Source organism: Zootoca vivipara, chromosome 5 (assembly GCF_965207765.1).
Source record: "Zootoca vivipara chromosome 5, rZooViv2.hap1.1, whole genome shotgun sequence".
NCBI classification, from domain to species: Eukaryota; Metazoa; Chordata; class Lepidosauria; order Squamata; family Lacertidae; genus Zootoca; species Zootoca vivipara.
In genome coordinates, this window is record NC_142588.1 from 63562510 (window position 1) to 63586453 (window position 23944).

The 23944-nt window shown below is 42.2% G+C and overlaps 1 protein-coding gene across 1 annotated transcript in view; it reads right to left on the reverse strand.

Annotated features, from left to right (window-relative positions):
- Positions 1 to 20334: 20334 nt before the first annotated feature.
- The window catches only part of LOC118093904 (pinopsin-like), an 81431-nt gene continuing 77821 nt past the window's right edge, over positions 20335 to 23944 (reverse strand). Inside the window, exon 4 of the mRNA XM_035133750.2 lies at positions 20335 to 20687. Within this exon, the coding sequence (XP_034989641.1) occupies positions 20424 to 20687 (264 nt within the window). The 3' untranslated portion in view covers positions 20335 to 20423. The remainder of the gene's footprint in view (positions 20688 to 23944) is intronic.

Consider the following 23944-nt stretch of genomic DNA (forward strand, 5'->3'; position numbering starts at 1 on the left):
GCTGGGTTCCCCCAGCCACTCTGGGCGGCTTCCAACAAAACATTAAAATACAGAAATCCATCAAACATTAAAAGCTTCCCTAAACATGGCTGCCTTAAGATGCCTTCTAAAGGTCTGGTAATTGTTGTTCTCTTTGACCTCTGGTGGGAGGGCATTCCACAGGGTGGGTGCCACTACCGAGAAGGCCCTCTGCCTGGTTCCCTGTAACTTGGCTTCTCGTAGCAAGGGAACCGCCAGAAGGCCCTCAGCGCTGGACCCCCTTATCTCGGCAGAACGATGGGGGTGGAGATGCTCGTTCAGGTATACGGGACCGAGGACGTTTAGGGCTTTAAAGGTCAGCACCAACACTTTGAATTGTGCTCGGAAACGTACTGGGAGCCAATGTAGATCTTTCAAGACCAGTGTTATGTGGTCTCGACGGCCGTTCCCAGTCACCAGTCTAGCTGCCGCATTCTGGATTAGTTGTAGTTTCCGGGTCACCTTCAAAGGTAGTGGTGTGGGTTTCATCAAACGTCTCAATTAAGCGAGGCTACTTGAAAGTTTTTTCAGCCAAATCCATTAAAGCCAAAGATAGGAAATCTGAAAGCTGCATTGGATGGACAGCTCAGTTTGGTCTCCACCCAGCTCTGTTTTTATTATCATAACTGGCCTCATGGTCACTGCCTTCTTAGCAGTCCATGGAAAGAAATGATATGACCATTTGAAGCCTATTGCTGAGAAGGAAATGAGACTAGCAGCAGAGGAGAAAAAGAAGTGTGAGGAAATGGAACAAATTGCAAGAGCACTGGCAGAAGCTAAAGATTCAGTACTGAAATAAACCTGCTTGATTGCCTTCGCCTTTTAATATCCAATGTATGGAATTTTGAAGTAGTGTCAAACACAAACTTATTTACATCAATAAACAGTTGCTAGCAGGGCGAGGGGAATAAAAATAATAATAACTGGCCTGACAAAAACCCTGACTTCAAAACACAGAATAATTTCTGAATCCCGAATCAAAATAGAAATGAGTCCGTCTTTCTTCCCCCTCTCTGGGTGTTCCTATCCAAAATGTTTCCAAAAGGAGAATCGGATTTATCCAATGGTGTTTCCCATCAGAAATGGGCAGCCACATTATTGGAAAAATCCACATGGAGTTTGGCCTTGTATCCAGAGACATTCCCTTGTGCCCTTTGTCATCCTTCCCCTCTAAATGCTGGAGGGGAACAGCGAACTTGACTGTTAAATCACACCCAGTTTGTGAGCTGCACATGGAGTATTTTGTTTATTTCACAAATATGGCGGGACACTATGAGTGGCAAGGTGAAAATTGTTTAAGGGGCAAAGATGAAGAAGGCTGCCCTGTGAAGAAAAGAAAGTTGCATTATGTTTCTTTCATTGTTTAATTGCTCGTGCAGTAACAGCTTGCACAATGATTTCTTCCATGTCACACTAAGCAAATTAGTAACTGGAGTCTTGTTTTACTCACTACCAAACATTCAGGTTACCCAGAAGTTTTAAAAGCAACAACTGATAACCTTCCCTCTTTTTTTGCTTTCTTTCCACAGAGAAACAGAGTCTCTGTGGATCTAATTAACTGTGAAGCTTAACAAGTAAAAGCCTTTCTGTAATCCCTGATTTGTTGACATATTGCTTCAGAATTGAAACGATCAGCCCAGATCATATCTTTGTTCAGAGATTCATTAACTTGGTTTGGTGATGGCAGCTGCATGATTTGCCTTCAGGGACTCTGGGATCATTGCCTTAACCCCTTTTATTGTTGCTTGATGTGCAGTCATAAACAGATGACTTCAATGAGTGTACACTGAAGTGCCCTGTCCAAGCAGTACAATAAAGGGTTTGTTTATTTATCTATTTATTTTATTTAAGGGACATCTAAGCTTTCGCACTGTTCCCCATTACGACATGTGGGCTTGTGGGAATGAGCATGCTAGCTATGCCCTTGGTTGCCATTCCACAGTCAGCCCAAGGGGTCTGGAAACCCTAATTGAGACCATGGCATTGAAGAAGGGGGTTCAACTCATCGCTCTCCTGATTGCCCCCAGTCTGTCCTCAGCTAGGGATGAGCAAATATTTTCTGTTTCTCATTTTGCCCTCCCACCAGGTGGCAGGGAGAGGGCTTGACTCTCCAGATGGGTGACAGCACCTTTAAATGCACATGCAACTTGCAAGTACATCATTAATGCCAGCTCTTCACAAAAGCAGTCCGCATAAAGCATAGGAACACACCCTTTAGCTAAGGTTTTTATCTCAGTTTCCATCCAGTGACATATTTGCGTATTTGTTAGGGCTTTGTGTTTTTTACTTGAATGTTTTTTTACTCTCAGTGAGCCTGGTCGATGCTTCAAGTGGACGATGCTTAATGACATCACTAGGGCCTGCCCCCATGACATCATCAGAGGTGGCTCCTAGGTTTGCACTTTCAAATCCCAGGGCCTCAAACGCTCCTGGCCCGGCAACCCTAGTTCCAATCCAAATAACTTCTCCCTGCAGTTGCCATTTAATAATAATAATAATAATAATAATAATAATAATAATAATAATATTCAATTCACAGATCTCTTTAACAAAAAGGTGGGGGTGGAGTTAAGTCTAGTTCCACTCTAAGAAGCAGGCGTACCAACTTTAGGGGGCTGAGGTGTCTTCAACCTCCTCAATATTTGTTTGAAGAGGGCCCAGCCTCCTCAATGTCGGGAGAGTGTGTACTAGCGGAAGGCTGCACCGGCTTGCGCGGCATCAGGAGATGCTGTGGGGACAGCTGCGGCCTGGCGCAAGGTCGCACTGCCCTGTGCGGTGTTGAGAGACGCAAATGGCGCCCATGTGGCACGCTCCGTGCCCCCTCAATCTTGGGAGCGACCTGGCACCTCTGCTGAGAAGAAACACCTGGGAACTGGGAAACGCAAGATATTTTAGGACATGTGTTGGGAGGCACTTCCCAAAAGTGAATGTTTCTGTAAGAATGCCTCTGAATGCCGGATCTTGGGATCACAATTGGAGATTGTATTCTTGTGCTCGTGCTTATGGGCCTCCCTTGGGCAACTAGTTGGCCACTATGAGAATAGGATGATGGACTAGATGGGCCATTGGCCTGATATGCCAGCGCTCTTCTCATGTTCTTCTGTTTCCTTCTTAGACACCAATGGAGAGGCACCAAGACTGCTCACATGACTCTTTGCAATTCCAACAGAAATGTGCTGCTTTTGTAAACTAGGTCAGTTTCAATCAGGGACGCATGATTGCTGTGTTTCCCACTCTTGATTGTCAGGGACAACCTGCCTCAATCAATTTTGTTCCTTCTCCCACAACCATTTATAATCAAATGTTCAACAAGTACTCATGTTTCTTACCTAGGGAGAGTTATAGATTTCTGCCATAGTTTTCTGGGTCACGATGACTCATTTTAAGGGCCTGTTGGGTTTTCTTATAAGACCATGCGGAACAAACGTGCAAAGCCATCCTATGTGTGTATCAATAGCGTTTTATTTTCATATTGCAAATTAATTCTAAAGTTGGGACGAAACCACATGTCAGGATACAAAACTCAGTGTTTTTTGATATGTGATTATTGGTGACATAAGCAAATGCCCTTTCCAACTTTCCACATGTTCTTGGCTTTGATAATTTTGCCTAACTGTATCTGAATTCAGATCTACAGTAATTAGGAAAGTAATTTTCATTACATTTTCCGTTTTACAATTTAAAATACTCATTTTACTTCCTTAAGATATCAATGACTTCCCTTCTTCTCTTTCCATGGTTCATTTTACATAACATAAATCCCATAGCTGCCAAGTTATCCCTTTTTTTAAGGGATTTTCCCTTATGCTGAATAGGCTTCCTCGCGAGAAAAGGGAAAACTTGGCAGCTATGAAATCCCTGCATATTTTACAAAAAAACACACCATTCAGTATTCCATTATTGCATCCATCAAAACTTCTCTTAATGCTGCCAGCGTTTTCAGCTGTACACAATTATTCCCCATATATTCAATAAACATTTTTCAATCTTCTTTTAAACGTATGTTCTTCTTGTTCTCTTATTTTGAACTTTATTCTGAGTCTTCTGTTTTGAGTTGCAAGATTTCAGGCTCACGCTCACACTTTATGCCTACTAGGGGATTGCTACTGAGTGTAAACCCAACTTGAAGCAGCAGCCAATCACAACTCACCAGCAAAATTGGGATGTTTGCAAACTCACCTTAAATTTTTAGGTGTACAATGAAAAGATCTGAGGTGTACACAGAAAAGGCAGGGTAACGTATGAAATAACCACTAGCTTATGCTATCATTTAAACAGGATAAAAACAGAGTAGCATCCCGTGGTGTCAGTCCTCTTGTGGAATGGACTTCCATTTGTGCGACGGGACTTCCCCTTCCTCTCATTCTCACGTGCAGCCTTCTGTGTGTCCCCAAAATCTTATCTGGAGGGTTGGGGGGTTCATCTCGAGCAGCACTGGTGAAACACAGGGAGATTCAGGGCAGGGAGAGGGGACGGGAAAGTCTTCAGGGGGGGGGGTGCTCTACTTTTCAAGAGGAGGTTAACATAAGAACAGAATAGTCTGGGGAATCAGGCCAGTGATCCATTTAGTTGAGCCTCATGTTCTCACAGGGGCTGACCAGATGCCTGTGGGAAACCCACAAGCAGGATTTGAGCCCAAGAGCAGCACTCGCCACTCCAACAACTGGTCTTCAACTGTGGAGGCAGAGCTGACCCATCATGGCTAGGAGCCCTCTCCTCCATTGCTGCCTTTTCACACAATCTGCCTTTGGATATATTATTGCTTTTGCTAGTCTGCTCCAGTGAGGTTGAAATTATGCCTCCTTGTACATATACGCCAGTGCTTATGTTAGGGAAATCAATGTTTACGCACGACCCGGTCCCTGAACAATTATTTTTCTCAGCTGTCATTTTGTCACTTGAATGGTGATGCTAACAGACAGCCTGCAGCCCTGAAAGTGTGTGTGTGTGTGTGATCACCAAGCAAACACCTGGGACTCTGACATCTGAACTTGCCTACTCCATTGCCAATTTCCATGGCAGATGTTTCAGACCTTTTTGTGTTTCCCATACCTGCGATGACCTTATGTTGCCTTGTGATGTGTCGATGCAGACGTCAGTTCTTTTGTCTTCCTGGACTATTGCAGACACCACTTTCATGTCCTCCTAGGAGAATGGAATGTTTCTTTGTTGAGAGAGAGAGAGAGAGAGAACTGAGAAGCCATCCCTAAAATTCATGAAACCTGTGAATTTTAGCTCCCCTCTGCTTGTTCTGGATTCATGTGCAAGTAACTCCCATTGCACCTCTTGCTCAAGTACAAATGGAGCTGAGTGGTGACATTGGCAAGGACAGGTGTGTTCACCTCTGGCAAGAAGAAGCTGCCGCTGCCGCCACACATAAATCCACCCCCACCATGGCTGCCAGTCACGGCACCAAGTTTGTGTTTTTTGTTTTGAAGACAGACGTGCTTTCCTTTGCTATTTGAAGAGAACAGCTGCTCCCAAAACTAAAATGCCTCTTGCTTGGCTGGATGGAAAATAAAGGGGAGGGGGGTTGTATAAATGTGTGCATAAACTAGTCTACTGTACAAAGGTAAAATGTATATATTCTGTGAAGTGCCCTGAGGTCTTATGACGAAGGGCGGTATATAAATTTAATAAATAAATAAAAATAACATAAATTTACATGATGCTCTGCCCACCTTTGCTTCTGATGCTATTTACCCGTGGCTTTTTGTCCCCAGAGGGGGTAGGGACTAGAAGGGAATGTGGCCCTCAGATGAGAAAAGGTTTCCCATCCCAGAGGGAGGAAAAGAGTTTGCGAACCCCCTTTAAAAAAAAAAACAGCAGTCAGGGATGTGCTAGCAGGTAAGAAGTTTTGTGAATAATCCAGTCTTCTTATTTTTTCAAAAAGCCAAATAAAGCATTAGTAACGATTGGTTGAAAGAAAATGACAAATGAAAGAACTGCAATGTCATATGTCATATGTTGGGAAATGAGGGCAAAGAGAAAGGTGGTGTGGTTTCACATGTACTGGAATTTTGGAACAGATTTCTCTTTTTATTTGATGAAAAGTTCTCTTTGAGACACAGGAGCTGTATGAGGCATCTGAAGAAAAACTCAACGAAGTGGGAAAGATCCCCAAGCGAAAGGTGCCATAGGTATGCCTTTCTCATCTCTGCACAGAAGAAAAAGTCTGAAGAAAACGAAGGAACGAGGTACTTTAATACTATTTTGCACTTCTTTCTGTGGTGCTTGGTTTTCTTAAAGGCTTCTTTTTAAGTTTCGCTGTTGAAAATGGATCCACAAAAGTCTGCCTCAGTATTAAAACAGCTTCCTGCATTCCCATGTTGCATCTGCCCACGTAGATTCCATGCACATATTCAACTGAATGTATATGGACCTGACACCATTATCCTGTCTCGTCTCTCAACTTCCCCCATCACAGTACACACAAGTGTTTGTGTCTGAACAAGCTTTTTATTAGGCCTTGAAAGGCTCAGGTGTTCCAGGTCCTACTATGAAGCAGAAAGGGCTGTCATTCTCAATATTTTGCCTAAGACATCAAAATGCTTAAAACTAGTGCCAAGCTGTCAGCAACTACTGGTAACAGTTTTCTCCAGTGCATTAGTTTGATGGATGAAGGCCACAGATCACTGACTACTGTGTGCTTATCCAGTTTCAGCACCCAAAGGATAAATATTTGGCCTACTCATAAGCTTCTTCTAAAAAGCCAGTAAGAGAGCTGTTCCTATTAGACTGGATCAGGAAGTATGTGAAAGATGAAGCTGAGCAGAAACATACACAAAACAAACAGCTGCACCCTATATAGCAGAAAAGCTGTTTCAGACACATTTTGAGTTGATTGCTATGTTTGCAATGCAAGGTAAGTACATTTTTGCATGACCAGATCTGGAAGCTAATGTAAGAAAATGACCAGATCAGGTAATTAGTACATCTGCTGTCAGATGTTTGCCGCTGGAGTGGGCTCTGCTCAGCAAATGTATGTTAAACCATAAAGGCCTAGCTCATCGTATTGTGAGATACGTGAGGGGCCAGTGAATGCAAACAGTTCTCCGTGGTGATTTAACCTCAAACCGAATGTTGAGTGGTTGAGGGAGCAGAACTCATTTAGCCAGAATATTGAGATCTTTGTTTAAGTTAAATTAATGCCAATTAATTTTTTTAAAAAAAATCTCTTGGGGATACTTCCCAGTCTTGATTGTAGAAAAAAATAAATTCATTTTGTTATGTTTTCATTTTCATACGGTTTCCTTCTACAGAGTGTTTGATTGTATGCAAAGTCACAGTTAACTAGGAGGGATGAAAGGAGGTCATAATGTTGATGCCGTCAGTTTCTGACCAATTTTAGATTCTTTATACCACTAAAATATGCCTGTAGTATAAATGTAGCTGTCAGTGCTTTGGGAATAGTTTATTTGCCTGATGGAAACATCTTAGTGACAAGGAGGAACCCCTTTCTTTATGCATTGTTTATGTGTGTCATGAATTTAGGACTTTATTGTTATAGTAAAAGAATGGCACATTTTACAGTCATGCTCTTAATGCATTTCCCCCTATTTATCTTGCATAGTTTTTCACTCCTCAGACTGTTGCAGCTTTGTCAGGTAACTTAAAACTATTTGAAACGGGACCTGTAGCATTCCTGTATTCCCTCTTCACACTTCTATGGAGACTATATATTTACCCTTTAGCACCAATTGTAAATGTTGCAAGAACTTTGCATGCTGACATTTGCATTTCAGCATTTCACACATCAGTTAGAAAACATGACAAGCGAAGACTTCTTGATCTGCACAGTCTTTTGTTCAGTTTTTGTTATAGAGCAAGGCCCTGGGCATTTCATACTCTGCTTGAGAGCCTCTTTTCTGAAGACTTTATTGCTAGCAACCAGTTAACTTGGGTTGATCTTCTCCCTCACCCCACCCCCATCCCTGGTTGCTGTGAGAATGTGAGGAAAGCCTGGCAGATATTTGCCTGAGAGTTGTTATTTTGGGGGGGGGGGGTGTTTCTTTTTCATCAGCTTCAAATGGGTGACCCATCACAGCACATTGTTTTGCTGGTTTAGAATTTGCTTTTGTGTTCAGTTCCTAATTATTGCTGTAGCTTAAGGTCACAGAGGAGAACACTGTCTGGGCCAAGCTTCCTTTTATACAGAGTGGTGAGGAAATTCTCTGTGGCAGCTTTACCAGGAAGGAAACTTTTCAGCATTCCGAAAGTGCTAAGACAGCGCTGCTGAGGGAGCCCCTGGGATGGAAACTTTCTTCTCACACCGAAAGTGCAAAGAGAGTTACTTTAGGAAGAGAGGAAGCAACCCTGCAGGGCGAGGTATTTTGTACAATGAACTGAGTGCTTGAAAATTTGACAAGCAACTTTTTAGGCACCTTCTTGTGAGACAACCAAAACCTCGTACACACCAGCAGAGAAAGCTTTTTTGTGGCAAGACATCTTTCTAAGCTTAAGAATATGCTGTAATCAAAATCAGCAGTAGCTGGCAGGGGTAGGGGAAAGTGGGGCACGTTGATCCTTTCCATTTTAAAACCGTACTTTAGCTTTTATACAAAGTTTGTGGCAACACTACAACAACAACAGTGATACTACATACTGTCATTGTGTTTGGGTTTGGGTTTTCAAAGAAGTTTAAACAAAAATCCAGATTTGTTAAATTAGGTAAGCTTTAGTAAAAAAAAATTATATGTATTGTCAACCATGTAGCTCTAAAAGTTGTAAAGGTAGCTGAAATATCTTTTCATTTATGTGATCATAGTTAATATAGCTGTAGTATGTTCTAAAATATTTGTCATGGCTGCCAGCCTGTTTTGCTTAAAATAGATTTATGTCTTAAATGGTGATGCAGGGCACATTGATCCAATTGGAAATGGGGTACATTGAGCATGGATCAATGTACCCCATGGAAAATATGGAAAGGCTGTGTCAAAAATTATGAAAGAAAAGTTGAATGCAAAGCAGCTGTTTGAAAGTGACTCGACTGATTTTGAAACATTTTCTAAAGATGAACTAGAGGAAGAGGAAAATATAGAATTCAACAAGACTGATGTGAAAGAGGGAAACTTTGTTATCGTGAAGATTTTAGGAAAAACCACAATTTCCCATTATGTTGCTGAAGTTACCGTAACTGAGGAATATGGGGACTTCATTGTAAAATTTCTAAAACATGTTCTGTCCAAAGTGAAGGAGCAGCCCAAGTTCACTCCCTCTTCTGAACCAGAAGCTTTGATTCCTTTTGAGGATATTGTAAAATTGTTGCCTAAACCACTCTGCTTCAGAGGAACTGCTTGTGCTTCTAAGATGGTAACATTTCCATGTTTACTTAATGAGTACAAGTTGAAGTGATGCTGACTCTTAAAAACTTTGAGATATTTTTGAAACTCTTTTGGAAGTTTATACTGTGTAGTAAAAATGCCTTCTTTGCTCTTAAATGGGAATGGCTCAATGTGCCCCAAATGAAGGATCAATGTGCCCCACTACTGGGGCACATTGATCCATTATTTTGGAAAAAATTAAATGTGGTTTTTTTTGTCATTTTATTCCATCAAATGTGAAACATTAACCCTTTGATTTTGTTTAGAATAGTACCTAATAAATGTTAAATTCAAAAGTTTTCTTTTATGTGCATTATTTTGAGGTGTGTAGAGCTTAAAGTGGAAAATGGCTCAACGTGCCCCACTTTCCCCTACTTACCTGACCGGCCACCAGTGTTACTGGGAGGGTGAGGGGTGAGGTGGTGGCAGGTTTGTGCCGCGCAAATGCACTGGCAGAGCCAAAATGGCACCTCTGCAGTCACCCACCGCTGCCTCACACACCCTCCTCTTCCTCGCAGTAAGCCACAGTGACGCTGGTGATGGAAGGCCAGATAGGCGCCACCACCCTGGTCAGCATTACTCAGCTCAGCAACCAGCCTGTGGTGTCATAAAACATAAGAATAGCACTGCTGGATTAGGCCAAAGGCCCATCTAGTCCAGCATCCTGTTCTCACAACGGCTAAACAAATGCTTGCAGGAAACTCACAAGCAGGATTCAAGCACAAGAGCACTCCTCTCTCCTCCTATGGTTCCCAGCTACTGTTTTTCAGAAGCATTACTGCCTCTGACTGCGGAGGCAGAGGATCACCACCATGGCCAGTAGCAGTCGTTGATAGCCTTCTCCCCCATGAATCTGTCCAATTCTCCTTTAAAGCCATTCAAGCTGGCGACCATCACTGCCTCCTGTCGGAGAAAGCTCCATAGTTTTACTTTACTGCATGAAGACTCTTCCAACACTTAGCTTCATCGGCCCTGGAAGGCCTTAATAAAGCTGTCAAGCATATTGCCATTAACATTCCTGCAGCCTGTCAGTCAGCTTAACCCAGGCTTGTCAGAAGGGTTTCTCCCAAGAAAACTCTTTCTTTCCCCTGGCTAATAGGTACAGCGGTGGAGCTTTGGGTCTCAAATTTCAGTGGTGCACTGTGCAATGCCAAAATTTGCCTCCCCTCACCTCTCATGCTCTGTTCTAAATCACAGTTGTGGTGTCCCCTGTGGCATCCCCGAGGCTCTGCACCCAGCACACCCAGCACTCGCCTAATTCTGCCTCTGATGAGGAAAATGTGTTGGATTTGAACATCTGGTAATTTTTACCTGCAGCTTTTTCAGACAGTTCCAGTAAGTGACAAAAGGAACAAATGTACACTGCCTTCTTCCCAAGCCATTGTTGAGTGCCATGCTTTACCTGCAGGGCTGTCGTGCTGAATCATTGTCATCGCTGTCATTGCCATGGTAACTGACACTCATGTCCCGCCTCAGGAAGATGGCCTTTCATGTTTGTGCAGGAACTGGCAAGACCCGAAGCAGAACGCAAAGGAGGACAGTTTACCTCAGGCGCCATTGCACACATTGGGCTTCTTTCTAGGCGCTCCTGTTGCAGGTGTTTCTATACCTTTGCAGGGTGGAGATGGATGGAGAATTGCCTGTTCATTTTTATCCCAGAGAAAGCCATTAACAATAGCACTAGTCTTCTCAGCAGCATTCAAGCCGAGCTGAATATGACATTAACGAGCACTATTGTATTTAAGATGCATAATTATGTTTTAAAATGCAAAAAAGCCCACTTCATTTGAAGCTGCTATTTGCATGGGGAGAAAATTCCCATTGGTGCCTGCTGAGATAATTACCAGTCCTTCACCCTCAGCATCTGCTTTCTGCATTTAAAAATAATAATACAAAAATGAATTTCACAATTCTTCTAGTTGGGCCATTAGGCTCTGTCCTGGGGCAGAATTTCTGTTGGGACAGCACATCGTTAATCAAAAATGCCACAAATACCACTGGGGGTGGAAAGCAATGGAAATAAACTTGCCTACTCCCAAGGAGTCTTATGCTGCAATCCTATCTCAATTTACAATTGAGCAAACCCCATGGAACTAAATGGGTCTTACTCCTGGGCAAACATGTAGACAAGCTCTTCTTTAACCTTGAATAAGTGTGAGCTAAGGGATTGGCCTGTTGTCTTTGTCCATGGAGTTTTATTGGCAGGGATACTAGAGTGACTTGCAAGTTCCTGCTCCAGGTGGATCGCGTTTAGTCAAAACTCTCCACTATGACCTGTCCGTCTTGGGTGGCCCTGCATGGCATAGCTCATAGCTTCTGTGAGTTATTCAAGTCCCTTCACCATGACAAGGCAGTGATGCATGAAGGAGCACAACATCAAAAAAACTAAGATCATGGCCACTGGTCCCATCACCTCCTGGCAAATAGAAGGGGAAGAAATGGAGGCAATGAGAGATTTTACCCACTTGGGTTCCATGATCACCGCAGACGGTGACAGCAGTCACAAAATTAAAAGACGCCTGCTTCTTGGGAGAAAAGCAATGACAAACCTAGACAGCATCTTAAAAAGCAGAGACATCACCTTGCCGACAAGATCCGAATAGTTAAAGCTATGGTTTTCCCAGTGGTGATGTATAGAAGTGAGAGCTGGACCATAAGGAAGGTAGATTACCAAAGAATTAGTGCTTTTGAATTATGGTGCTGGAGGAGACTCTTGAGAGTCCCTTGGACTGCAAGAAGATCAAACCTATCCATTCTTAAGGAAATCAGCCCCAAGTGCTCACTGGAAGGACAGATCTTGAAGCTGAGGCTCCAATACTTTGGCCACCTCATGAGAAGAGAAGACTCCCTGGAAAAGACCCTGATGTTGGCAAAGATTGAGGGCACTAGGAGAAGGGGATGACAGAGGACGAGATGGTTGGACAGTCTTCTCGAAGCTACCAACATGAGTTTGACCAAACTGTGGGAGGCAGTGGAAAACAGGAGTGCCTGGCGTGCTCTGGTCCACGGGGTCATGAAGAGTCGGACACGACTAAACGATTAAACAACAACAACAAAGGGATTGGCTTCTCTGGATAGAATCCAAGATGAACTTGCAACTAATTAGAAACACCAAATTTCCCCCTTGGTATGCACTGTTGAGAACAGAGCATTTTGGAGCTAGTTATCTGTCCAAACTCTCACAAGCTTCCTCAAGAAATGCCTTTATTGAGCTGTGTTTCCATGTGATGCCCACTGCAGTCTTGGATGGCCACTTCAACAGGGTCCAGATTGCAGGTTGTGGTCAACTTCAAGTGGAAGACATCCATCATTATCTGTTAGCCTGCCCCTTATATAGAGACCCAAGAGATCACTTTCTGAAACATTTGTTCACAAATGCAAGTAGGTTCAGCCCGACAGAAACAGTCCAGTTTCTTTTGAGTGGCAATAATAGAGAGTGGTGCTCTGTGCAATGGCTGCAAAAACAAAACAAAAACCAGGAAAAAAGGATAAAATTGCTATAAATTGTTGTGCTAATTCAGAGGTTTAATTTGAAATCAAGCTAGGTTTGAGTTTGTTGGTTTCTCTGGTATCTGTCTTACATCATGGATGTTGGCTCATGTGTGATCTGTATTGCTTTATTGATACTCTTGCTGCATGGCTAGAACAATAAACTTATATTGTATTGATTACATGGCATTTTTTTCAGATCTTTGGTCTCAGTTTAAGACCCAAATAGTTAAGGACTGCATGTGTTGCTGTACACACCTTTGTTATATTTTATGGACTGGCAGCATATACCGTAAAAACTTTTAGAAAGAAAATCTATCCATCTGGTTGTCTCTCTGCAGACCATTACTACTGACACCTTCTTCCACTTTGAACAGATCCATGCAGAGACATGTACTGTTTGGCAGGCAGGCACATTGCTGGGTGCTGTGACCTTTTCAGATTGCTATTGCTGGTCCAGTTCTCGGGTAAAACCAAGTGACTTTGAACACCGAAGAAATAGGTTTTATGCTTTCATAGTCAGCATCTTCTTTCTGCACCAACTAGACATACTTAGTGGGGAGGTGACATTTTGCCTTGGTTTCAGTTCTATGACTCTATGATTCTTTCAGGAAAGTCCACATAGATGGAGCATCATGTTGTATCTACGCCAAAGGATGAATATGGGAAATATATGTTTCATGAACACCTGGTAAAATGCAGGGTAGGTGACTGATCCCTAAGACCCACTATAATCAGTGAGACTGAATTATACAATACTTCCATTGGCTAGGCTTGCCAAGCTTTCTCAGTTTCAAATATCTGGGCTGGAATCATATGAAGGGACACACAGTCAGGAGAAAGGCCTTTTGGATTACTTAAGAACACAAGAAAAGCCTTGCTGGATCAAGCCAAGACCCCATCTAATCCTTCACAGTGGCCAATCAGATGCCCATGGAAAGCAGATCCCGAGTTCAACTGTGTTGCTGTTTGTGCCACTGGTGAAGAATCAAGCTGATACAGTATTCTGGTTTTAAAAGTACCTTATCTTGTGAGAAATGCTGCAACAAAGTAGGAAGTAGAAGCAATCATCTAGGCATGTGGTTACAAGGACACGGTGTGCACAGTGTGTGTTGTGAAAGGTGATTGATCAAAAGGATGGATGACTCATTCTATTCACTACATCATCTGGAGCTGTGATTGGGACCAGAATTTATGGATAATTTTTATCTCTGAAGGGGCTCTGCAGTCAGCACTCTCTTCGTATCAGTTTAACAACACTTCTGCAAAAGCTGGACCCAGGTCTATAGTTAGTTAACATACTGCTGCTGCTACTACTACTACTACTACTACTACTACTACCAATAATAATAATAATAATAGTAACAGCACTGAGAAGAAAATAATTTATTCATTTTCTCAACATGACATTAATTCAGTCACTGACCAGTTATGAGAGAAGCTTGAAATAACAAACCATTTGAAACACTTCAAAGTACCTACTGTAATCCCAAAAGAAGGAATGAAAATGTCAGCTGGGATTTTCACAGCTTGGGTGCCCAGAGTTTGACATTAAAGGCAAAAATGGCATGTAGATATCTAGCAATCATTGATTTTCAGCTGAATGGATATGTTTTTGTTAGGGATGGATGACCTTGTCAATTTTTGTTTCTCTCAGTTTCTCATATGTCCAATCTTAAATTCAGTTGGCCACATTTCTCCCATCAGTTTGCAAATTATTTTTAACAGCCCTCATGAAAATTCATATAGTTTGCATTTCTCCTGACATACACAGTTTCATGTATGATTTTCTCTGATAGAATGCATTTTGCATTATTAATGCGTACATTTTCACACACACTTTCCCCCATGTACATATTTTGTACACTGTTTTGGAAAACAGCATCATAGTTCGAAGAAGTATGGTTTTCAAAGGAACACTGTGTTTCGGTTTATGTATTATTTCAGGAAGTGTGAATTAGGTAGGGTGAGATTCTCTTCCATCTAAGTTTTAGTTCTGTGCTTGCTCTTGGATGGTTTATTTCCCCATTTCCAGTATTAAAAATGATAAAAAAGAAATAATAAACAGTTTTTAAAGTTGATGGAACTAGCACAATACCTAAAGTATTTAAACTAGTAAATGGCTACTCGTGGCATGTGTCTTTCGCATTGATTTTAGTGTGGAAATCAACAAAACACTTGTAATATTGTTGGGGTTCTTTTTGTAATAATTGAATGAAATTTGCCGGCACATTAACCCCTTCTTTGGGGATGTAAGCTGTGAAATTTGAGACAAATTGATGTTTTAGTTGTGTGAGAGGATTTTTTTTTTATCCCCTGGAAGGAATATCAACAAACACAAACCATTTTTTGGGAGAGGGACAATTGTCATGTAAGGGGAACTTTCAGAACCATGTGATAATAGACCAAGGTGTTGTTGTTGTTGTTGTTGTTGTTGTTGTTTAAGAAAAACAAAATCCCACTCAGCGCATGCAAACCACCATGGATGCCTAACTTTGGACTCATTTAATGTGTGCTGCATATCAGTGGTGGTTTATGCGGTGTGGCAAATTGGCTCCACTGGGGCATCTGTGCAGCCCTGGTTTGCTGCCACCCTGGCACAGCTCGTCCAGGTAAGTTGTATCCAGGGGCGTAGGAAGATAGGGGCGGTGGAAGGGGCGCGCCCCGAGTGACGCGACCCCAGGGGCGCCATCGCCGCTGCCCGCCTCGCCCCAAAACGCGCACCACGTCACTGGGGGCAGTGCACCTGCTCTCCGCCCCCGGTGGCGGAGCATGAAGCTCCGCCACTGGTTGTATCAATGGGGATGATAGGAGGGTGACTCCATGGCTCTGCCACAGTTCCTGCTGATGCAGCTGAGGGTATATTTTGTTCAAGGCTCCTAAATCACTTCAAGGCTTACACAATTATTTTCAAAAACTAGATTTCCCCCCACTCACTGGATGCATTTGAAAATGCATCCAATGCATGGGTGGGTGGCCGACTTCTGAATTTTATACGTGTTAACTCCAAAATAAATCTTGCCAAGTTCAATGGGACTTATTCCCTAGTAAGTGTGTTTAGAACAGCAACCTCATTTCTGAAGGCAGTTCTGCAGGTCTGATATGCCTTCATCCTCTGTGAAGTAAAAAAAAAAAAAAACTCAGCTGACAGGGTTTTTTTAAAAAAAATTAAAACTTGAGACTATGAATATAATTTGAAGCAATAGCTTCTTGTCAAAAACAAGAAATACAATACCATTCTGTAACATCTTAAGCAGCCTAGAGAAATACACTTGAAGCTGAAATATAGTCACATATGGGGGGCAGGGAGGAAATCACAGAAAATACAGATATTCTAGAAATGTGAAATCGTGAATATTATGTTCAATGTTATTTAGAAATAGATTTAGAAATAGATTCCCAACACTGATGAATCTAATTAATTAAAAAAGTTCAGTCAAAGGAACACAAAGGGGAAAGGGGGAGGGAATCCTTAAAAGGACAAAATAGCCTTTTGAAACACAAGCAGAATCAACCATATGATATCAATAAGCGCAACGATGCATGGCTACCTCAAATAGCTCAGTCGGTAAAGCATGATATGTTTTATCTCAGGGTGATGGATTCGAGCCCCACATTGGACAAAAGATTCCTGCATTGCAGGCGGTTGGACTAGGTCAGTGTTTCCCAACCTTTTGGGTCTCCGGCGTGTTTCCGACTACAGTTCCCATCATCCCTGACCACTGGTCTCGCTAGCTAGGGATGATGGGAGTTGTAGTCCAAAAACAGCTGGAGACCCAAGGTTGGGAAACACTGGACGAGATGACTCTTGTTGTTCCTTCCAACTCTACAATTCTATATGACATTCCATGTGAGATTTTTAAACAGTGTCTTGGAAATTTGACTCATGCGGGCTCCCTGCCTGATCTGGAATCCTGATTTTCCAGAGTTCTATATCGGGAGGGGGGCGGGGAAACCTACCCAATCTCATCTGCAGAAGTCCAGCCCTCAATAGAGGAAGAGTTATGGGATAAAGTGGGTGATATGACAGAAGGAGAAGGGACAAGGAGGAATTGCATGGGGAGAAGGTGGGAAATGCCTGACTAGGGCCATACAAGGCCCATCATTAGTTTCAGACTATGGGAGGGATCCGAGGAACTTGTTCCCCTTAGTACAAAGATTTACGCTCGTGCAATGGAACCTTTCCCACTCTCCTTTCCCTGCCCTCCCCAAATCTGTTTGGGGAACCCCCAACACATATTTATGTGGCACATGGGGGAAGGAGGGGGGATTTTGTTGCACAAGAGTAAATATTTGCGCTAAGCGAACAAGGGACTTAGTGCTACTTTGGATACAAGTCTCTCACATCATCCTTTGACAACAGACTCCACAGATTGTGAGCAACTGCATCTTTGTTCTCTGGTGGGCTATAATGGTCAGAAACAAATTACTATCACCTGTAGTTTGAACTCCCAAGCTTTCTTGCAGAGACTAAAGGCTGCAGAAGAATTTGTGCTACGGTAGGGATGTCTCCTTGGGGTTCCTTAGAAGATTTGTGCATTCTCCGTGTTGTGCAAAGTTGTTTTCTTCGTGGTTCCAGTCTGGCCCTTCCCGCTTCCTCAGTTCAAAATCAGGACCAGGAGATGATTTTACAGAAGCTGTGGTTGTGGTGTCCACCTTTCTCACATTTGGCTTCGGTTCATTCCTGTCTTCTGGACCAGCTCCAAAACCATCTGAAGGAGCCTGTTGCAGATCAGGAAACAATGGGCAGAGAGAAGTCCCTCTGAGGAACTTGTGCTGCATTGCAGACAGGGATCCATGTTATTTGGGCAACAAGGAGCTACATCACACATTCTTTGCTATGCTTCATGTGCATACAGTGAGATGGAATGGTACAGCACTGGAAGCAACAGGACAGAATGGGATGGAGTGGACCTATATCTAAGTATCATTGAAGCCAAACCTGGATAGAATTGGCTGCTCAGCCCAACTGTATTAATTCCTCAGGTTTTATCACCTAATAGTGTTACTCTAAGTGCAGGAGACCACAGATGGTCCACAAGTTTTATCCAGGTGGTCCACAGCATGCCTGTAAATAAGCAATTAAAAATCATGCAGCATCTTTGTTCTCTGACATTCTCACAGCCTTTCTGTTTGGCTTTTATTATACCTAGACTCAACGTTATAAAGTTTTGTTCCTCATAATCTAATGCTTATGGGACTGAGGTTTGTCCCTTTCAACTCTAAAAATTATACATTCTGGGGGAGAGAGAGTTGATGGACCTGATACCCACAAGGCAGGTTTCATCCAGACACATTCCATTGTTAAATAGACTAAGGGCTTCTCCCGCAGACTGTCATTGTTAGACTATTTTCCTTTAAATGAGGAGAAAATGTCAAGAGACTTCTTCTGGAAGGGAACAGGTCTTCCTTTCCCCTCATTGCTGGGAAGATGATGTCATCAAACTGTTTGTGAAGAAACTGCCAGTGTGGGCAAGGGCAGATGAAGAAGCACTCAGTTGAGCTCTGCCTTAATCTCACTGTTTTTTTGCTGTTGCCCTACACTATCTTATGGGAGAATACTGGATCATGGACTAAGTGCTGGAATGGTTTAATCCTATACCTTCACCTATAAGGTATAAAACCCCTGTAAGACTCCAGTGACCTCCTTCCAAAGAAAACCAAACCTGAGTAAGCGCTGTATCCCAAAACCTTGAACACTTGGATTTTTCAAGTACGCATAACAAAATAGTCATCATATATACGGATATATTGTGAGGAACAGGATGGTGACGTTGCCAATTCAATGCATGATTATTTTCATGTGGGATTTTGAATTTTTTTCTTACAACAAATAAAATGCCTGAAATAAATAAATAAGTGCTAGCTTCTATGACTATTTAATTTCTTTAGCCTAAAGAGTGTTTGGGATGCACTATCAATAAATAACTGATTCAGAGAATCTAATTATTCTTTCATTCTGAAGAACATTCTTCTTTTATTCTAATGTAACCATTAATTTGCCATTACCTTACGAAACCAATTACAACCCTTACATTTGATGGATCTTGAAAGAGATAGCAAAATTTATTTGCATCTAATTCTACTTTCTGTCTTCTGGAGATATCCAGTATTCCCCAGTCAAGCGATAGCCATGTGTTCTGCTTTTATTTCAGTTGAATTACAACCAATTGTCCATTGCCGATTTGAAGCCATTTGACATTCATAAACCCAAGAATGTAAATTGTTAGGAAAGTTTCTGTTGTTTGTAAGGACCCATCAATTTTGACCATTGTTGGTTACAATGATAGATACAACTATCAAATTCTTCATGTGTACCAAATGAAAATCCTTACACTAAAAATTATACTAAAATGGTTCAATTTGCACATTTGAAAGCATTTTAGTATAATTTTTAGTGTAAGGATTTTCATTTGGTACACATGGAGAATTTGATAGTTGTATCTACATATATACACTGAGGTCTGGGAAAAAGTTAAAAATTAAAATGAAATGAAATGTACTGTCCTTTCCTAGGGAAAATAAATGTTTTTATTAAACCATTCTTATTTAATGTTTCTTTAAGCTGACTCTGTAATTCTCCTTTCTTAATTGGAGTTGTTCAAATTTCCTAACCTACTTTCTTATCAGAATTATAGGGTTTGAATTATTTTGCATTAGCCTGCCAAGAGAGAGAAAAAGAAACTTTTAACCCAAACCCTGTATGTTGAGCTTAGATATGAATCCGTCACAAAATATCCAGCACTGTGTGCAACACTTTCAAAATGCTATTGCAGTTTTAAGTTGAAATATAATTAAAAACTGTCGGGGGGGAGGGTGGGAAATTATTGCACGCTCTGGCCAATGCTGATAGTTCATGCTAGGAGGGCTGATTAGCAGTTGCAATATAGTAAGTGACAAAAAGAGAAATTAACTTCTCCCCATATCCAATATGAACCTTGATTGCACGATGTGAAATTGAAACTTCTACTTATGTATGAAACTTCTACAGATGACACAAGACGGTCAGTCCCTCTGCTTTAACAGTGGCCAACCGTTTTGGCAAGGTCAGCAGTACCAAAAGTCCAGTTCAGAGTAAGACATAATGGCTCTCCATGCACAATGCCTATAGCCATCTCCAGATGACTTGAGTTGGTCTTCCTTGTCACCTGCTTAGCTAGGAAGTGGGCAGCATTCTTGAGTGGAAAGTGGGACTGACCGATGCCATAGGCAAAGCCAGAAGGTGCTGTGCATGCTTGCACATTATTATTAATATTTATTAGACTTATATACCACCCTTCAACATAAGACCTTGGGGTGGTTCACATGCTTGTGTTGTAGATTGGCCACCAATGCTGTGTTTCGAGCATGGTTAAAATCTAGAGCATTTTCTCCTCTAGAGGAAAGAGTTTACCATACTCTTTTCTGCGTTCGGACTCTCCAAACACAGAATTAATACTTCAGTACCTTGAAGATCAAGTATTATCTTTTTGAGTGACACCTAACATGCTGTCTGTGCCCCGGAGAGAGAAACCAATCTATAGTCATTAGGCCTGCTCCTCTTCAGTTCTACCTGCTTCTCAGTCTGAAAAAGGGCAAAGAGTTTGCTTCCTCTCAAGCACTGTAATGAGCTACAAGCAACACTGTTTGTTTTGCCTTGGGGCCATTGGGGGCTGCGGGTTCCGGATCCTGGAGGCTGACAGTTGCTTCTTCTGGGTGTTCTGAGGATGGCTGTCCGGCCGAAGCAGCGACAAACGTGAAGTTATTGTCCTGTCTCCGGACAGTGCAGCACATTCGAGTAGACCTCAAGGAGCTTTTGTTGCTGGAAAGGCCTGATTTCCTGTCACATTTCAGGAGGGAACAAAAGCACCTGTAAAACTGAAACACAAAAACAGGTGTTAAATAGAAATCTGTCGTGTGGTTGATTTGTTCTGCCATTGCACCGAGAGTGATGTGGTTCTCCTCTTCGATATTCAATAGAGAAATGATATTCCGAGCTACTGTAATGGGCAGGAATTATAAACTGAAATGAATTAGCAGGTGCATTTAGAGTTCAATATAGTTACTTAGCAGCCAAATATTATTTCAGGGAAACCTGACTCTATCTTTGTAGTAATGCAGAGTAAAGGAGTTAAATATTGTCTCTGGTTATTAGGGGTTGGAGTTAAGACTCCATGCTTTAGCTTGTCCTTAATTGTACAGTGGTACCTTGGTTTATGAGGGACCCAGGTGGCGCTGTGGTTAAACCACTGAGCCTAGGGCTTGCTGATCAGAAGGTCGGCGGTTCGAATCCCTGTGACGGGGTGAGCTCCCGTTGCTTGGTCCCAGCTCCTGCCAACCTAGCAGTTCGAAAGCACGTCAAAATGCAAGTAGATAAATAGGAACCGCTACAGCGGGAAGGTAAACGGCGTTTCCATGTGCTGCTCTGGTTTGCCAGAAGCGGCTTTGTCATGCTGGCCACATGACCTGGAAGCTATACGCCGGCTCCATCGGCCAATAATGCGAGATGAGCGCGCAACCCCAGAGTCGGTCACGACTGGACCTAATGGTCAGGGGTCCCTTTACCTTTACCTTTACCTTGGTTTATGAACACAATTGTTTCCGGAAGTCTGTTCATAAACTGAAGCGTTCATAAACTGAAGCGAACTTTCCCATTGAAAGTAATGGAAAGTGGATTAATCCGTTCCAGATGGGTCCGCGGAGTACTCAACCTGAAGCGTACTTAACCCAAAGCATGGGTGTAATTGGTTCCGGAAGTCTGTTCATAAACTGAAGCGTTCATAAACTGAAGCAAACTTTCCCATTGAAAGTAATGGAAAGTGAATTAATCCGTTCCAGATGGGTCCGCGGCGTTCATAAACCGAAAATTCGTAAACCGAGGTGTTCATAAACCGAGGTTCCACTGTAGTTACTTTCTTTTTCTTATGCAATTTTCAGATTAGCCTGTTATTTAATAAAAAGCCTCTTGTTCTGAGCCTACAAAATCCCCCACCCCACCCCAAAAAACTCTTCAAATTTCCATAAATAAAAAAATAAACAGGCAGCTTTCTTGATGTAAGTCTTTGAAGGCAGGCATTTTAAAACTGAACTTACAGTCAATACTGTGCATGCTTCCTCGGAAGCCTGGACACTGAGATCCAGCGCCGAGGGCCTTCTGGCGGTTCCCTCATTGCGAGAAGTGAGGTTACAGGGAACCAGACAGAGGGCCTTCTCAGTAGTGGCACCCGCCCTGTGGAACGCCCTTCCAACAGATGTCAAGGAAATAAGCAGCTATCCTATTTTTAAAAGACACCTGAAGGCAGCCCTGTTTGGGAATTTTTTAATATTTAATGCTGTATTGTTTTAATATTCGATTGGGAGCTGCCCAGAGTGGCTGGGGAGACTCAGCCAGATGGGCGGGGTACAAATTATTGTTGTTGTTTTTGTTGGAAGTAAGTCCCATGGAGTTCAGTGGGATTTGCTCTTTAGTAAGTGTCCTCGGGATTATTGCCTTAGATTATGTGCTAATAGAAACCTATTGGCTGGGATCCAAAGAACTGCTCAAAGCAGGAGCAAAAAGAGTTGAATGTTTGTTCATTTTCTCTTTCTGCAGTTCATCCCAGCTCCATATTTATTTATTCAGCTATTTTACCCCACCTTTCTGCTTAAAATGTTCAAGGCGTTTTAAAGCAATTAAACTGACAGCAAATAAAAGGGATAAAACAGCAAATAAACTTGCTCAGACTGAAAAGGCAGGGAAATGAAAATTTTAATAGGTAGATCAACAGGCATATGCTGAAAAAGGAAAGGTGTGCTCACACAGTGATGGAAAGCCAGGAGGGAGATAGGGGGAGGGGGAGGGGGAGGGACACACACACACACACACAGAGAGAGAGAGAGAGAGAGAGAGAGAGAGAGAGAGAGAGAGAGAGAGACCTATGCTTTAAAATGTTGAATAGGGACGTCCAAATGTTGCTTGATTACATTTTCCATCATGCTTGTCCTTTGCCTTATGCTGGCTGGGGCTAATGAGAGCTAGCGTCCCACAACCTCTGGAGGGTCCTAAATTCCCCATCCCTACTTTATTTTCTTGCATCTCTTTATTCCAGTTCAGCTTCTGAAAAATATTTCCATCTTATCGAACAACAGTCCTGCCTTGACTCCCTTTGCTGAGCCCTTAACATTAGTTACAATCATATGCTCTGTCTTATTTCCTAATTAGTATAAATGCATGTACTGCAAGGAGATGTAATCTCATGGGGCACATTGATGCATCTGAATTATCTGAAGGCATTAAATAAGCCATTGGGTGAATTCCACACAGAGCTATTTCAAGGTCACCACCATATTTCAAAGGAAGTCCTACTGCTCATTTTACAAATTTGGGCTAAAAGAAGTCATGGTTCAATTCTCAATCTTCAGGAAAGTGCATTAAACTTAGAATTAGAGGACAAAACCAAGTGCATACTAATGATTTTAAGATACATTGTCATCAATTACATCTGGTCCTCCTAAATTACCACCACCAATGATTACAAGGGCAGACAGAAGTCAGAGACTGTAGCAATAAGCCAGAAAACCGACTGAGCAGCTCCAAAAATAAAAATAACATCTCTGATTACAGGCAAGTAAGTGTATACTTCTGCATGTATGATCAAACTCAGTCTTCAGCACTGAAGGCTGTGTTAGACGAGCCACTTTCATTTTTCAACTGCATAATGGCATGTAGGAATGTTGAATTTGCCACTAAGTGCTACTATCTACATCCCTTGGAAGTAAGTGGCAAATCTCTCATTGTTTACAATGGTCTCTCATGTTATTTATCTACAGCAGTTTTACCCTGCTGTTCAGCTGACAAGGTTCCCAGAGTGGCTTACATAAGATCAATAACAAAGAAGACAGTCCCTGCCCTTCAGCTTGCAATCTAAGAGGCATGACATAAAAGGAAAAAGGGAGGATGAGGGAAGATAACAACAAGCAAACCCTTATTCTTAAAGTTACAGAGTTCTTATAATAAGCCGCTTCAATGGAAACAGTTGAGGGAAGGAGAGGAGGAGCCCATGAGAGTGGGCCCTGGTTTCAATCTTTGCTTCTGCTGTAGTCTGATGGAATGGTTGCACTTGGAAAACTTATTCTGTCTGTTTTTAAGTACACGT